Source organism: Erpetoichthys calabaricus, chromosome 11 (genome assembly GCF_900747795.2).
Source record: "Erpetoichthys calabaricus chromosome 11, fErpCal1.3, whole genome shotgun sequence".
NCBI classification, from domain to species: Eukaryota; Metazoa; Chordata; class Cladistia; order Polypteriformes; family Polypteridae; genus Erpetoichthys; species Erpetoichthys calabaricus.
In genome coordinates this window covers 161077036-161095611 of record NC_041404.2, presented here as the reverse complement: position 1 = coordinate 161095611, position 18576 = coordinate 161077036, and the positions used below count along the sequence as shown (strand labels likewise).

General features: G+C 40.6%; 1 protein-coding gene across 1 annotated transcript in view; it reads left to right on the top strand.

The window, feature by feature from the left end:
* The first annotated feature begins 4301 nt into the window (after nucleotides 1–4301).
* hs3st4 (heparan sulfate (glucosamine) 3-O-sulfotransferase 4) overlaps nucleotides 4302–18576 on the top strand; it is a 331220-nt gene continuing 316945 nt past the window's right edge. The window contains exon 1 of the mRNA XM_028814637.2: nucleotides 4302–4919. Within this exon, the coding sequence (XP_028670470.1) occupies nucleotides 4315–4919 (605 nt within the window). The 5' untranslated portion in view covers nucleotides 4302–4314. The remainder of the gene's footprint in view (nucleotides 4920–18576) is intronic.

Below are 18576 nucleotides of genomic sequence, written 5' to 3'. Positions count from 1 at the left end.
CAAAAATTATACTCCCGTCGTTAGATCCTGACTTTAGGCATGTTTACAGTGGTGACCACCTTTCTGTTCCGGAGCCTTTCTTCTTTTCGGATCAGACGCACCGGTATGCGGAACACTCGAGCGCAGCCTCACAATTCCCAGGCATCCACAGTCGCTGCTCATTACTGGTATGTGGCTTTCACAATGACAGGGTTAATACCATTTTGTTTCTAAGGTCACTAATGCCTTATGTTGGTAATTTTCAGGTGTAAAAAGCTAGCAAAAAATACTACTACACGTGACCGAAATATAAGAAAAGAAATAATATGTCACAGGTGTCTGGTCACACTTATAGGTAATCTAACTTAGACACCATTAAAATATCCGACTACGCCACCCAGTTTTATTAAGAGACTGGGAACTCCTGAAATTTACCAATAATAGCACACAGGTTTCTTTAAATTGGGCGGTGAGTAAACACACAATGAAAGACACAACAGTAATTTCTGGAAAAGGCAACAGTAAGTTCTATTGTACAAGACAATATAAGGTACATTAAAAAGATAAACGAACATAACAGAACCTAAACATATCAGGAATTAATTTCCTTTTTTGTAAAAGGAAAATACACAGTCCACACTCTAAAAGTCCGTAAAAACAAGAATTAGTGGATACAACCTTTAGTGGTGCAGAGTCCAGTTTGGGCACTGTGTTACCCCAACACTAAATTGTTCATGGATGCACTCTGTTCCCCGGCAGAAGTTGTGTCAAATTGTTGACTCCCTGTCAGCATCTCTTCGTTGTTCCTTTTTCTTCCACTCTGGGCTCCTTGTGTTGCTGGGACCTAGGCACGCCTCATTCCTCATCTGTCAGCTTCGCTTGGTCCTCTCATGCGGTTTCCCTCTTTCGCTGGACCCACAACTGGCGTCTCCTTGTGGAGCTGTCTCTTCCTCCCTGGAAGTAAATGTTGCCGTCCTTGTGCCTCACGTCGTGCCAGCCAGGTACCCTTGTCTGCCTGCGAGCCCCTGTGCCCTGTCCGAGTGTCTTGGCAGTGTTTCCTGTGGACTCCCCCTCCTGCCTTCTGCTGGCCAGCAGTTTATATTTACTTCACCCCTCTGCTGTCAGTCCTGGACAAACTGTTTAATCAATGGCACATCTAAATTGCCTGGGTTTAACAATTAATAAAAACACAAGTTAACAAAATGTATGGTTACCAAACATTAATAAGTACAGATATGCTGATTCGGAACCAATATTTCCAAGCCAGGTAAATACAGACATTCTACCAAGGCCAGACTTCAAAGCAGTGATTCCCTTGCAGGACAGCAAATACCATTAATAAGTACAGATAGCCTTTTAACTTCTCACCCCGCCTAGTCCCAACAGTGGGTGCCTAATGGAACCACCCAGTGCACAAAAAAAATGTAAAAGTGTCCCCCTCTGACAAATATATGAAACTATACGCTATCAAGTTTGATTTTTTTCTTTTGCCTAAGTTTTATGTTGGGGTAACACGGTAGCGCTATTAAATCAGGCTCTCTCTGTCCTTCCACATATCCATACCACCCAAACCCCATCACACACACCCCCCCGCATGTGTCTGGCTGGGCTTTCTCCATCTCAGATGTGCCCGGTGATGGAGCGAGTGGACACGCCATGGTGCCTCGCGTCCCGTTTTAGGCTGAGGTCGGTGATATTGAGATTTGCTGAAGACGTTGAAAACAAAAGGCGCGGAAGCAGATAATGCATTTTTTTCGTAATAACACAACGCATATGCTCGCTAATGTAACTGTTTAAAAATACGTATCAGGTAATTTTACAAACCACCAGCAGAGTGCAGAAGTAAGCTATATTCCAGATTTGTCTAAATAATGTAAAGCATCTATTTTCAAATCTGTTAAAATGGGGGATGGGGTAACCTTAATTATTGATTTGAAGCGATTGTATTAAAGGTATAGTATTTAATTTAATTATACCAATACAAAGTATGACAAGTATGAAGTTGCTTATGGATGTTAATACTACTGCATTTCATCATCATCACCATCATTATTATGATCACATTTTCAAATACTTGAATATTTCAGTTCAGAGAACGAGGAGCCTATTTCGGAAGCAACGGGGATCAACACTGCATGGCCCGTCCAGACACGTCCTCTTATATTCCAAACCAAGAAGCAACTTTGAACTGCCAATAAACGTAACTGCGACGAGAAGACACTGCGAATAAACCGCACGGAGACCTGCGAACGGCACAGCGAAGACACCAAATGCAGGATCAAAATTAATGTAAATTATTTTTTCTCTATAATTTGGATGTAATGAAGCACCGTGATCAATCAGTGACATAGAAAAAAAAGTTTTGTTGTTCAGGTAAATAAAAAATGGATGGACCAAACGATCGAATAATTATCAGAATGTATAAAATGGTTATTTTAATAAGGCGTCAGGGAAGGCAGCAATTACGTAGAGATATGAATAAAGTGGTGTTATGGTGATAATCGTGATGTGAGAAGATAGGTGTCCTTAATATTTTATTAAAGAGGTTCACTAAATGGACAGCTGGATAAATAATAATAATAATAATAATAATAATAATAATAATAATAATAATAATAATAATAATAATAATAATAATAATAATAATATTCGATCCAACAGTGGCTAAACAGGGCCATAAAAGATATTTGAGTAATGTTAGGGTGCCATAGTGATTCATCTAGTGCCTCACATCTCCAGGAGCTTGGTTTCTCCTCTAAGGCTGCCTTTTTTCATTTGCATTCTGGTATCTTCACCCCACATGACAGTGTGTATGTGAGTGTGTGGGTGTGTGTGGTTTTTTTTTCCAGAGTTGTCTCCTGTCAGTAACTTGCTACCCTGGCAGCAAGGATCCCGAGACCCAGTAATGGGAAAGAAAATGACTAACTGAAACGAAACGCGCAATCTGTGACTTCTGAATCCCTGCACATGGTTTGTTTATACTGTATATAAAAGACTCGCCCTTAAACATCAATCTGTTCTTAGTTTATCTGAAGCCGGTTAATGAAAGATTTTAAAAAGACCACACGAGACCCATTACACAGACGGAATTAAAGGCCAGCAAAGCAACTTACTGCAGGGCTCAGAGCAAACGCATTTATCCCTAAATCTGCTTAGGTGTCTTTAATACTCACGCTATCCATTTCGTACTCACAAACACGGAATTCCATAAATCGCCAAGTTTATCTGTAGCGGGTCACATACACAGAATGGGGGTTTATCACTCGAAGATGAAGTATCTGCGCAGCGGAAAAGTTGAACGCGTGTCCATAGTTGCGGAGATGAGCTTCTCGCCTAGCGGTGACAATCGCGAGTGAAGTGTCGCCGTCGCGGTGTGAGCGGTTTTGGCAGCGAGAAGGCTGCTCGGGTTCGGCGTGTGCTTCACGCTTTCTCGCGCTTCCTTCAGTTCCACGCACGCAAGTCGTCTCTGCGCTCCGTCTACGAGCGCGCGCGTGAGCAGCAGCGCTAATGAGCAGCTAGTGGGTCCGGCCGGGCATCGGAGAAATCCGTTTTGAGAACGCCGTTCAAGCTGATGCGCTACTTCTCAGATGAGCTCACATTGCTGATGCGCCTATGGAGTCTACCAATCAAAAGCAGGCTTCAGGACATCCAGCAACACTCCCAACTAGCGAAGAGAGTCAATGAATATTAATAGAGAAGCCGCACACTTTCATCTGCACAAAGTTAGCGGCTTATCAAAGGAGCGAAGGCTGACAAGCGAGCCAGGCTCACGTTGTTTCGACCATCAGATCTGATGTGGGTTCCTCGGATTCCTACGTGGTCCTCGAAGGGACGGGAGTGTTCGGTTATGACACCGCATCTGGGGGATACGTGCGTCTAATGCGGAACGTGCTCTGCACACTACTTCCTGGACTTAAGCAATTACTCGCGTTTTTCCCTTTAAAATGTCAGGACTTCGTCTTTCACGATGTGCCCAATGCCAAGCGAGCTGCTGTTGTGAAAGGAGGCGAGATTGTTACCTTTGTGATCTAAAGGTTCAGCCCTGTAAATTGTGACAAAGGCTTGTCAGGACTAAAGCGAAATATCAATATTCAAGAATGCGAGCTGTTTTCCTTATAGAAATTTAACGAACTTTCTTTTTTTTCCTTTTTCCTTTTTATTTCATTTGTTTCGATTGCATCTCTTTCTCAAAGAGTGCGCCTTGCCACTACCTTCGGCTTATATCCAAGAACGGAAGATTTTGAATATGACAGTTTATTATTGCTAAAGGTCCATGTGAGACTTGAGGTGAAAACATGTCTGGCCATTTCTCCGTGTGGATCACTGCTGTCCGAGATGGCATTTTGGTCCAGCACTCCAGTTTTCACCTCTAAAGTGCCTCGGAAGATTTTATTCATGTTCACTCTCTCGCTCTCTGTCACGTACCTGTTCTACAGCTTGATGAGCTGCTACAACTCGCTTCAGTTCCCCTTGCAGGAGAACTACTTGTACCAAGCGAGGCTGGTGACAGAGGAGTCAACTTTCACTGTACTAAGAGAGAAACTTTATTCCGCCACATCGCAGTCTTATTTCGGGGAAGACGCGCTGCGCATCACCACGGAGCAGACCCTGTCTGGATATGCTTTCACCAAAAGCGACGGGAGGGCAGCGGAGTGGGTCAAAACCCAGCTGGCTCCCACTGAAATGATCACGGCGCAGAATGCGCTGTTCGATAGGGAGCACCAAGAGTCGAGCACTACGGACGACGATCTGAACAGGCGAGGGAATAGCACCCCCGATTATGGAGAGAAAAAGCTGCCTCAAGCCATTATAATTGGCGTCAAGAAAGGAGGCACTCGGGCTCTTTTGGAAGCGTTGCGCGTCCACCCCGATGTGCGGGCAGTTGGAGTTGAACCTCATTTTTTTGATCGAAACTACGAAAAAGGATTCGATTGGTACAGGTATGCTTGGTTAATATTTTTCCTCGATGGGCATCGCCAGGCAATTTCACCGTTTCCCTTTTAGGTATAAGAAGAAGTGCTGAGAGGCGTGAAGACTTTTGTTGTCACTTTCACGTTCACTTTTATTTTGTCCCGGTTTCTCCTGCCAACGCTGGCTCGCCGGTAAGCTGCTTCAGTGAAACAGAGCACTCGCAATCCTCACACGTGCGCTCACGCCGATCCACCACGGACCAGTCTTTCCATAAACCGGGCTCACAAAAAAGTCACCTCTTTACACTTAGCTTCTAACCACGCTAATATCCTCTTTGATGGGGGCTTCCAGGTGTCTGTGCGCATTTCTGGCGCAGCCAATGCTGGGAAGGTGCCAAGGTGAAGCCGACACATTGCCGCCGTCCGCTATAGGAAGCCGCCCGGGACTGAGCATAGGAGCTCGGGGGAGCGCTGCCGTGCTGCGTGGAATTAACGAATCGGCTACAAAACTGACGGAAAAAAATAGATAAATACAAATCTCAGGCATTAATACAATAGAAATGACAAAGCGAAGAGCGAGCGAAGGAGTGTTACGGTTAACATTTTCTTTAGACATTTTACTGCATATGTTTCGGCCATTAAAGAGCACGTACGCGCTTTTTATTACCAGTTTAGTTAAAAACATTTAGATAAACAGGTGTAATAAACAATTACGTCATGATTAAGACAATTTATCGGTGGAGCTGAACATACCGGTGCAAAAAATTAATAAGCTCAGAATTGAAAAGCTTAATGTGTGGGAAAGTACAGCTGTACTGTCACAGTATTTATAAATGAACATTAGTATTATTTACTTGACAAAGATTCGACTATAGATAGATAGATATAAATTCAGAGTATATATATATATATATATATATATATATATATATATATATATATATATATATATATATACACACACACACACATATATGTCACGCCTTTTCTGTATACCACGGAAATAAGTCCTCGCTGGACATGCCACGCTGTTAGTGTCACACATCTCTAGCGGTGTGTTGGCATCTACTGAATGTACCCGTACAAGCTAAATCCTAAATATGTCAACAGCTACCTCAATTGTGTAGTACGTTCAAATAATATTACCGTGATGCAGCTAATTTTGCAACATGGCAGCCTCTAGTGGCCAATTATTGCTTAGAAACGTGGCATTTGTTACACGATCTAAAAACCAAAAAAACAGGTATTTTTAACTAAAGGATCGTTTTATAAATTACCACGTCAACAGTCCTTACAGCCGAGTACTTACAGCTACGCGTATGACCACGAAATATAATTTACTATGACTGCTTTTTTAAAATATTGAAATCGCCGTTCTTCCAGCGTCAGTTATACTATAGGGTCACTTTAAATTTAAAGAATACACCATAGTACTTAATAAAGATCTGTGTACTTCTCTAAGAGGAGAGAGTGCTCTATGATACAGAAACAACACCATTCATGTGATATTTCGGTTTTATGTTGTGTGTTTTGTATTCTTTACCCAATTTTAAACAATGATTTAGATAATAGTAGCATCTATCTATCTATCTATCTATCTATCTATCTATCTATCTATCTATCTATCTATCTATCTATCTATCTATCTATCTATCTATCTATCTATCTATCTATCTATCTATCTATCTCTCTGTGTAAAATCTTGCCACCACTTTTAGTGTGAATAAAAATTAACCAATGAGATAGAATTTTGAAGAAGAGAAGACACAGTAGGCTCCAGTTAAAGATGTTTGAAAAATGTAAATGTTTATTGTTACAAATTAATTGTACTACTGAAAAGGAAGTGCACCCTGTGTAAGAATGAAATTCTTAAAACTTTGTTCACTTTGGTCTGCAGCTCTCTGTTGTCTGTCTTAAGAGCTGTAAGGTCAACATCATAGTGAGCATATCACTTGCTGTTCTTATAATGTTTTCAGTTTCAGTTTTAAGTGTACATTTTCTCATGTTGCATTAATTTAGCAAAAAAGTCTAGTAACTGGTCATTTTTCAACATACTTATCTTTAAAATGGCAGATGTTTATCATTGCATTATGCAATTGTTGCAATCAGGACCATGAAGTAGTATAGTGTACAAAATATGGTTGTATTTTGTTTAGTTGAAGATGTCATTAGGCATTGCATATAAAAACGCTGAGTGTTGAAATTGCTGTGTGCTTTAGTTCTGAGTGCTTGGATTCTTCATCTCATTTCTGGCAGGGTCAGCAGTGTTTCATTTTTTTCCTTCAGTACTGGACTGATATGATAAGAGGCTACAAGATCTCTTCTTGCCTTAATTTATGCCTTTCATATTCCAGATCATAATTTAAGAGCAAAGGTTATTTTTCAAAATGATAAACATACCTAAGGAAAAGAGTCTGAAAGCGTATCTGTCTGAATGAGTTTAAATAGCAGTCCTTGGTTCTGATGGGGATTTCTGTATGTTGTACATTTACTATAATAATTTAAGTGATGCTGATAAACGTGCACCTTCTATCTATCTATCTATCTATCTATCTATCTATCTATCTATCTATCTATCTATCTATCTATCTATCTATCTATCTATCTATCTATCTATCTATCTAACTGTGTTTGTCCGTTCGTCTGTCTAACCGCCTCTCCTGGACATGCCACCCATAACTTAACCTCTTATTCAATGTATATGGGTGGGATTACTGGATTAGACCATAATTCCAAATCTAGTATTAATGGATTATTTCTAAGCTTTTCACACTAAAGCCACACTTTACTGAATCCAGTAAATGCAACAACCCCCAAAGACTATCCTTCAAGTCATGCTTTCATTAATGTATTTTTTATGCTGCAATACTTTTAACAATGAATAAAAAAAAAGTGTAGAAAAATTTACCATAGCATTATAAAAAGTCTAAAACAGGGTTATTGTCCCTTTTGAATTGCTTACTTTTGCATTACTTACGTCCTTCACTGAAGCAATTTTTGACCATTGTTTCAGAAGTAGGGCAGCCTGGTGCCATAGTAGTTAGCTCTGCTGCCCCCCAGCTCTGAAGTAAAGCTCAGATCGCAGTCTGTGTGTAGTCAGCATGTGTTACTTGTGTGTGTGTGGATGGGTGAGGTTTTCTGTGGGGGTTCTGATTCACCCCCTACGCACCAAGGTTTGGCATGTTTGTTTGGTTAATTGTTGACTATAATTTTGGATTTTTCATGGGTGTGCTTTGTAATGGACTGGTTGATTCCTACATTGAACCTGGTGCTTGTCCCCAGTCCTGAGACACCCAATTTCAATTATCTGGTTTATGTAATGGTTTGAGTGATGTTCATGCCTTTGAAAATGTTTTCATCAATTTAAAATGGCTATTAAGAATGTACAGATAAGGCTATCTGTAACAGTAATGACAGTTTGCTTTGTTATCAGCCTATTTCTTTTATTCAGCTTTTCCAGTAAACCTCATCAATTTACTCTCAATACTCTGCTGACAAGAACCACATTTTGGCTGAAAACCTGTGAGTACTTCTCGAAATGTAAAAATTCACATTACTATGTTCTTGGATGTACAACATTTAACACAATAGTCTTATTTCATGGCTAATTTCACAAGGAATACCATTACCCAGAACTCGAAAACGACCTGCAGCTGTCATAATATGTATCTAATTTATTAAATAAAAAAAGTCTCTCTTATCAAAATCTTAGCCAATGCATTTAATCTGTCTACACATATGCGAGTAGAATATGCTTATTTAATTAAATGTGTTTCACAGTATGCCCACTCTTGATTACAATGACAATGTAACTTTGTAAGCATATGTGCTTGTGAGTCTGTCTCATTTCTATGTTGAAGATTTGCAGTATGAAGTCAAATCAAGAGGACTCACTTTTGCTGTTAAATTGGGGGGCTGAGGTGTGGGCTCAACTGCTGTTTAGTCACCACCACATTCAGTCGGACATGATGTCTACACCGTCATGGGCACATTCTGCTTAACTGTGCAGTAAGACAACGGCACACAATACAGCAATGATTTGTGCTTGGATCAGAGTCGTGGATCACATGAGTGTGCTGGCACATCACCTCAGAGGCACTCCAGGTGGAACAGACACTCGCTAACAAAGTGCATTAGTGAGAAAGAAGGGAAGTCTTTCCACCATGATCACCTAATAACAACCAGTAGACTACTGGCAGGGGTAATGAATGCTCCTCATACTGAGCCGGCACACCAAAGGAGAAACACAACAAACAAAGTTTGGTCCATGTGGGTCACTAGTAGAGAAGAGACATTTTTAACACAAGCACAATCATATTTAAGTTGGTATGCAATTAAAATGTTCATTATTCATTTTGTAATAGTGAGTCAGATTTAAAGAAACATCTATCTATCTATCTATCTATCTATCTATCTATCTATCTATCTATCTATCTATCTATCTATCTATCTATCTATCTATCTATCTATCTATCTATCTATCTATCTATCTATCTATCTATCTATCTGTCTATCTATCTATCTATCTATCTATCTATCTATCTATCTATCTATCTATCTATCTATCTATCTATCTATCTATCTATCTATCTATCTGTCTTTGTTGAAGATTTGGGTCATAACGTTAAAGCTAAAGTCAAAGCAAGAGAAGTTAAAACTCACTTGTGCTGCTTAAATTCAGGGGATGATTTGTGGGTTTAACTGTAGGCTCAATTGTTTAGTCAACACCACACTCAGTCGGACATGATGTCTACACCGTTACGGGCACATTCTGCTTAAATGTGCTGTAAGACAACACCACACAATACATTAATAATGTGTAGTTGGATAAGAATCATGGATCAAAATCAGTGTGCTAGCACATCACCTCAGTGGCAAGGCAGCTGAAACACACACTCATTTACAAAGAGCATTAGTGAAAAAGAAGTGTAGTCTTTCCAGCACAATCACTTAACAAAAACCTGTGAACTAATGGCAGGGGTAATGAATGCTCCTCATACCGAGCCGGCACACTCAAGGACAAACACAACGAATGAAGTTTTATCTGCTCCAAATTTCATGTGAGTTGCTAATAGAAAAGATTATTTTATAATACATGTACTATAGCTTTTAATTTGACATGCAATTCTATATTATTTTCATGATTAATTTTTAATAGTGAATGTCAGATACAAAAAACATCTATCTATCTATCTATCTATCTATCTATCTATCTATCTATCTATCTATCTATCTATCTATCTATCTGTCTGTCTGTCTGTCTGTCTGTCTGTCTGTCTGTCTGTCTGTCTGTCTATCTATCTATCTATCTATCTATCTATCTATCTATCTGTCTGTCTGTCTGTCTGTCTGTCTGTCTGTCTATCTATCTATCTATCTATCTATCTATCTATCTATCTATCTATCATTTTAATGCTACAAAGAAGGAATGACATTTTTTAGTTCAATTCTGTGCCGTTCGATAAATTCTTATGAAATGCACTTCTTTGAAGGTTGATGGTTTATATCCTTAAAATGCCTTAAAATGGACAAGTGAAGCACATTAGTGTCTCTTGTTCATCTCTCTCTATGTTCCTTACTGTCTTCTAATTACATGAATATTTTTGTTGATTTTTTTGAAAAGTTTTCATTTTTTTATTTTGCTTTTAATATACTTGCATTGTCAGTAGATACAGTACAGTATACAGTAATGTACATATGTGCGTGTGTGTGTTTATTTGGTGGTGGGGCAAAACTTCCAGAATTGTACCTTACAGTTTTGTAATGACATGAAATACAGTAATCCCTCGCTATATCGCGCTTTGCCTTTCGTGGCTTCACTCCATCGTGGATTTTATATGTAAGCATAATTAAATATACATCGCAGATTTTTTGCTGGTTCGCGGATTTCTGCGGACAATGGGTCTTTTAATTTCTGGTACATGCTTCCTCAGTTGGTTTGCCCAGTTGATTTCATACAAGGGACGCTATTGGCAGATGGCTGAGAAGCTACCCAACTTACTTTTCTCTCTCTCTCTCTCTTGCGCTGACATTCTCTGATCCTGACGTAGGGGGTGTGAGCAGGGGGGCTGTTCGCACACCTAGACAATACGGACGCTCGTCTAAAAATGCTGAAATATTATCTTCATGTTGCTACCTTCTGTGCAGCTGCTTCCTGAAGTGACATGCTGCACAGTGCTTCGCATACTTAAAAGCTCGAAGGGCACATATTGATTTTTGTTTGTCTCTCTCTCTCTCTCTCTGCTCCTGACGGAGGGGGTGTGAGCTGCCGCCTTCAACAGCTTTGTGCCGCGGTGCTTCGCATACTTACAAGCCAAACAGCCCTATTGATTTGTTTGCTTTTCTCTATCTCTCTGACATGCTCTGCTCCTGACGCGCACTCCTTTGAAGAGGAAGATATGTTTGCATTCTTTTAATTGTGAGACGGAACTGTCATCTCTGTCTTGTCATGGAGCACAGTTTAAACTTTTGAAAAAGAGACAAATGTTTGTTTGCAGCGTTTGAATAACGTTCCTGTCTCTCTACAACCTCCTGTGTTTCTGCGCAAATCTGTGACCCAAGCATGACAATATAAAAATAACCATATAAACATATGGTTTCTACTTCGCAGATTTTCTTAATTCGCGGGTGGCTCTGGAACGCAACCCCCGCAATGGAGGAGGGGTTACTGTATTCAAATAAAATAATTAATCAGAAGAGTGATTGTAGAATTGTGTAAGCATACATGGTATTTACCGCTCTGCATCTTCTGCCTACTTGTAGAAATGATCTAAGCATTTCATGAAGTCTCATTTTCATTTTAGTAACACACATTCGGTGCATTACTCATAAAAGGCACCTTCTTTATTATCAAGAAATTGTGAATGGTAGCTTGTGTATTGTGCATAAATAAAAACAGTCTCCTTTTCAAAGTCATGGAGGTCCAAAGCCTATCTTCGCAGTGCCTGGTGAACAGGGTGCATACTTTCACCTTAGCCATTTCCAAGATGAACTTCATTGATTTAGATAACAGGAGGTGCAAGGATGGCAACTTTCACATTTGCCACAAATACACATAGTCATTGCATATCCTGCACAGTGCTGTGAGCACAAGTTGAAAGATATTTCTGTTTATTTTTAACAACATTTATTGGTTACCGTGTAAAGTTATAAAAATATATCTCTCGCTATCATGGGAGTGAATGACCTAATCACTTTACCACAATCAGGAAGTTATATTTATTATTGTGAAAAAAGATCTGGGTGATGAATTTTAATTAGGAAGGTCTTCTACTCATTTGACTTACGTTTAAAAATCATTTACTCTTTTGTTAGTTCAATATTTAAAGAAACTATTCATAACTCACCTAGAAATGATTGTACACCCCAGGAGACATTTTCAAACCTGCTTGATCCTACTATTGGGTTCAATAGTTTCAGTTTGTCTCTTTGAAACCCTAGGCTCAGAGGGGTGTAAAACTCAAGAGGCGCACTCGGTGGGCTTAACTAGAATGGCTGACTGATCTAACACTCATCATAGGATGTGACAGCTAAACGTGAACACATTCAAATATGGGGGGCTTAGGGGTGAAGGCCACTCTCAAATCCAAAGAAAGTGACTTTATGCTCAGGAGCTTTGGGGCTGCCATGCTAATCACTGCACCACCTGAGAAATTTCTCATGTCCTTTATTTTGGAGCAAACATCAATGCATTACCTTATATATATATATATTTATTTGTGCTTCTTTCTATCTCTCTCTCTCTCTCTCTCTCTGTCTCTCTCTCTGTGTATATATATATATATATATATATATATATATATATATATATATATATATATATATATATATATATATATTGTATATAAATATACACAGTATATATATATATATCTTATATATAAACATCAATGCATGGAAGCGTGTGTGTCTGTCTGTCTGACCCGGAAGTGTGAGGCTACAGCATGATGCTCAAAGAGCCGGCAAGGTGGCCCCAAGTTAACGTGTTGGAAGAAGAAAGAAGGATGAGGCTACAGCATGAAGCTGAAAGAAAACGACTCTGTCGCCAAAGTGAAACCAACAAGGAAAGAAAAACAAGAGAGAAATTTGCTTAGCTGCTGACAGACAAGGGGGGCGTGAGCACATCCGCAAAATGAAACCTCCGAGGAGAAAGAAACTCGCTTAGCCACAGATTGACAAGAGGGGGCGAGCACATCGGCAAAATAAAACCACCGACTGTGCATTTCAGTTTTGTTTTGTTGATTTCAATAGTTTCTAGGAGCCCGGGCTTTTTACAGGATGGGCTTACACAGTTGGTGTATATATATATATATATATATCTATAGAGAGAGAGAGAAAGAGAGAGAGTCACGGTACCTGTTAAAGGCAGGTAATACAATATTTAAACTATATTTGCTATCTTTTGCCTAGCATGTACCTTCAGCTCCTTTCCTCGGTATCCGCATGTCTGAGCGTCTCTTGACCACATTCCCATAAAGTCTACTTCTCCAGCTCTGTCCTTATTTTCAAGGAGCCTTTCTTGTCTCCTGTCTGGTTTTATACTTGCCATCTCTAAAGGTGACTTTTTCAGCGTATCTGCTATGCCTCTACTCTTCCTCGTGCGCCTCACACTCACAGTTCCTGTTTCATCGCATCAGCAAAGCCAAACTGACCAATCACATTGCTTGGTGTTTTATTATATAGTAGAGAGTGATAAAATGCCAAAAATTCACAAAAGAGTTGGGGTCCCAACTGAAGATTCCCCATCTATTTAGTTAGTTTGAAAATAGAGGACGTTAGCCTTCTAAGTCTAGATGAAGAGTTATGGGAGATGCTCTCCTTGTGACTGCTGTCAGTCTTCTGAAGCGAAAGGCGGAAGAGCAGCAACAGACGGTATGTCAGTTGGAATTGGGTGGGCCCACCTTTTAGGTAACGGAAATGTTAATTGTTACTATAAACAATGCCTGCTGTGTTACAGAAACATGGTCTCCATAAGACACTCACAATGCTCATGGGCACAATAACATACTGAATATTTATATTTATAGTGTGTATCTATGTAGTGGAACCACGGGGCACTCACAAGTCACCACCATGCCAAAGAAGAACCTGTGAAAGTCAAAAATCCAAAATAATAGGAGTAAGTTCAAAATTAGGTTTGTAGTTGTCAGTACGTGAGGCCTGCAATTTGAGCACTTACGAGATTGTACTTAAGTGTGCTGTGCCGTTGTGACATCCTTTTGAGTTAATAAAGTAAAGCTATTGAGTTAATCAAGCTATTGTAATAATCATAACCTGCATGTCTTTTTCCATACTCACAACTGTAAATCTACTTTTGCTCACCCCTATATATTGTGGTTCTCTAAGGGGAACAACAGCCTCAACAGAAAATCCATTTGGGGCACAAAACCAGCCATCCCTGTTGATTTACAGGTTCAGACAAAAACAGATGCTTGATGGTGTGAAACCTGAACAAATTCGTTGCTACCAAAATAACGTGGAACACTGGCTGAACTCTGAACTGAAGACCAGACAGTTAGCAGCAGCACCCTCTCTCAGTCTAGGTTGGAACCACATACCTGGTAGGAACATGAAGGGTGATGATGCGATCAATCACTGGATCAATAAATGCTGTATAAATTGTTTTATAAAGCAACATTAACATAATGCACTGTCATAAAATGTTTCATAAAGCAAATCAATTTTGGTTCATGTTTTCTTCATATTTTATATTCCCTTTATTAGCTGTGTTCCGTGGCAGTAACTGACTAACAGATGCCCTATATAGTACATACCGTAAGTTATTCCTATTCTGCAGTGTCATTGATGCTTAATGAGTCTTCTTAAGACCACACAGAACACTTGTTAAGGTCTCAGTGTGTGGCATCAAGTGTCATACAGACATACTACAGGCAGTCCCTACTCTAAGCTACCATCGGCGCTTTATTGAAGACTAAGCAAAGCCTTTGTTCAGGTCTTGTAACACAGTAGTAAGTCACTAATGGATGCTCTATAGGTAGCCCTTATCCTGAAGTGTCATTGGTCGCTTTAAAATCTTAGATGAAGAAGCACAGGCCATAAAGTGAGCATTCTGTTGTTGCGTTTAATCCGCTTGGCATTTGCTTGTGCCATCAGCTGCAGATCTGATTAGTCCTAAGGCATTGACATGAGATAAAAGTATTCCATTATGCTGATGTACTGCTTTATATATCTGATCCAGGCTCCTTACTTACCCATGTGTTAAACATTAGACCTCACTTGTGAGAAATGTCTCTAGGCTCCTGCTTCGCTCAGCCTCAGGTTCTAACGACAGCGTCTGCTGCAGCATTTCTGGATAAGGATTTTAATTTAACCGTCAGCGTTGTGCTCATTGTAAAACCCCTGCCTCTATTAGGCCTGTTTGGGGTAAACTGTGGTAGGATTTGTTATGACAAATGTGTTGTAAGATTTTTCTGGTAGGGAAGACAGACATTTTGAGGTAAGGACGTTGTAATCATTAGTCATGGCTCTGGGGAGTGAGGACGTGTTACATGTTGATTAGCATGTGCAAGTAAGAATTTCTTGTGCACGTGACAATAATGAGAACATAAATACTATAATGTGGCATTGAGTGACTAACTGATGCTCTATGGGTTGCTTGTATTGTCCGTCCGTACCTGACTAATTGCTATGCTGTATGTATCCCTGTTTTAAAGTGTCATTGGTGCTTTCTAAGTTCTATTAAGAGCAAGCAGAACGGTTAGTTAAGGTCCTGTAACTGAATACACTACAGGTAGTCCTTGTTTGAAAAGTGATTTATAAGTCTGACTTTGGACAGAATCAAAGCTTTCTTCAGCCTTTATATTGGGCCTATAAAAAATTCACCCCTTATCTCGAAGTTTTCACATTTTGTTTTTATACAAGATGGAAATCATGGTGGATTTTGTTTTGTGTTATTTATTTAACATTGATCAATATCCATCCATCCATCCATCCATCCTCTTCCGCTTATCTGAGGTCGGGTCATGGGGGCAGCAGCTTGAGCAGAGATGCCCAGACTTCCCTCTCCCCGGCCACTTCTGCTAGCTCTTCCGGGGGAATCCCAAGGCGTTCCCAGGCCAGCCTGGAGACATAGTCCCTCCAGCGTGTCCTGGGTCTTCCCCGGGGCCTCCTCCCGGTTGGACGTGCCCGGAACACCTCACCAGGGAGGCGTCCAGGAGGCATCCTGATCAGATGCCCGAGCCACCTCATCTGACTCCTCTCAATGCGGAGGAACAGCGGCTCTACTCTGAGCCCCTCCCGGATGATTGAGCTCCTCACCATTTTTTTAAGGGAGAGCACCGACACACTGCGGAGGAAACTCATTTCAGCCGCTTGTATTCGCGATCTCGTTCTTTCGGTCACTACCCATAGCTCATGACCATTGGTGAGGGTAGGAACATAGATCGACTGGTAAATTGAGAGCTTTGCCTAATGGCTCAGATCCTTTTTCACCACGACAGACCGATGCAGAGCCCGCATCACTGCGGACGCCGCACATTGATCAATATACAATGCTTTTTATTATCAAAGTGTAAACTGATAATTACAAATATAAAGCACAAAATTTTTGATCCCTTAACTATGCAGTCCCTTTAGGTCAGTATTTAGTAGTGTGAAGGACGCTGCCCAGGAAACTTACCGGGCTCGGAAGGACAGGGGGGAGATAATGGCCCGGTACGTGAGTATCATATACCTGGGGAAGAATTGTCAAAGAACGCAAGCCAGCGGAGGCTCTTGGGAATGTTCTCTTGGGTAATGACATTCATGTGGATGTTATCACCTACCTAAAGATTGTTGTAGACCACATACACCCCTTCATAGCAACAGTATTGCCAGATGACAGTGGCCTGTTCCAGTAGGATAATACACCCTGCCACACTACAAACATTGTTCAGGAATGGATTGAGGAACATCACAACGAGTTCATGGTGTTGACTTGACCTCCAAATTCCCCATCCTTGGAGGCACCCCTTCACAACTTTCAGGACTTTAAGGATCCACCACTGACGTCTTGGTGCCAGATACCACAGGACACCTTCAGAAGTCTTGTGGGTATCATGTCTGGGAGGGTCAGACCTGTTTTGCTGGGACGAGGGGGACCCACACAATATTAGGTAGGTGGTTTTAACGTGGGTGGCGCTGTGGTAGTGCTGCTGCCTTGCAGTAAGGAGACCCGGGTTCACTTCCCAGGTCCTCCCTTCGTGTAGTTTGCATGTTCTCCCCGTGTCTGCGTGGGTTTCCTCCAGGTGCTCCGGTTTCCTTCCACAGTCCAAAGACATGCAGGTTAGGTCGACTGACGATTCTAAATTGGCCGTAGTGTGTGCTTGGTGTGTGTGTGTCCTGCGGTGGGTTGGCGCCCTGCCTGGGATTGGTTCCCTGCCTTGCGCCCTGTGTTGGCTGGGATTGGCTCCAGCAGACCCCTGTGACTCTGTGTTCGGTTGGAAAATGGATGGATTGATGGCTTTAATGTTGTGGCTTAATGAAATACAGTCGCTTCTTGATATACGACCGGCCTGACATGCGAACAACTTGGTTTACGACCAAAATTTTTGTTTTGAATTACGACCAACATCTTACGTTACGACCCGAATGCGGTCACGTGTATCCACTTGTGCGATTGTAAACAAAGAGCCGAGAGCTTTTGTAAGCATCAGACAGAGCCCAGATACATGTGTTTGTGGACGTAATTTCAGTCAGTGCAGTGATTTATATAATTTTTTTCGATAACTGCTAAGGAAAGAAGAGAAGGTAATGAAGGTAAAGAAAGCGATCACAATTGAAATGAAGTGTGTGGAAATATGAGAGTGGCGTTCGTATGACCGATCTCGCTAATACGTACAGCATGTCAAAATCCACCATCTCGACAATTTTACAAAGAAAAGATTCGTATAAGGAAGTTCCTTCCAAACAATAACCACCTTCCATTTCATTCTCCTCCTCCTCCCTTCCTGCAAGCCAAAGATGTCAACTTAAATGGTGAGTACAGTATGAAATTGTTGTTTCTGGTAGGCTAGGCACTTTTTGGTTAGTACATTAGAAAAATTATTGGTGTTTTTGGTACATTATTGTGAATTTCCCCTTGGGATTAATAAAGTATCTATCTATCTATCTATCTATCTATCTATCTATCTATCTATCTATCTATCTATCTATCTATCTATCTATCTATCTATCTATCTATCTATCTATCTATCTATCTATCTATCTATCTATCTATCTATCTTATACAACCCTTTTTTATTAAAAAAAAGTTTAAGTAAGTGTTGCTGTGGGAGGTTTGGAACACATTAAGGGTATTTCCATTATTTCTTATGGGGAATATAGTTTTGACTTACAACCAACTTGAGTTACAACCAGCCCTCGCAAACGATTTGAATTCGTAAGTCAAGGGTCCACTGTATGTTCTTATGCCAGATACCATTCTAGGTTGTCTCTACTGATAGTGTTGTCATTGGTTTTTCGTAAATCATATCAAGATCAGACAAAGCCACCACTAAGGTCTTCATGAAACAGCATTACGTGACCAATAGATACACAGTATCATGGTAGTCCACATTCTACAATCTTGCTGTCTATTCCCTAACCCACCATTCCTACTTTTTCTATGGTATTCCCAGAGTCAGCCTGATCCCCTTTTCCTATTTAAGTGCTATTCCTATTCCTGTGTTTAGGAATCTTTTGCCACTAT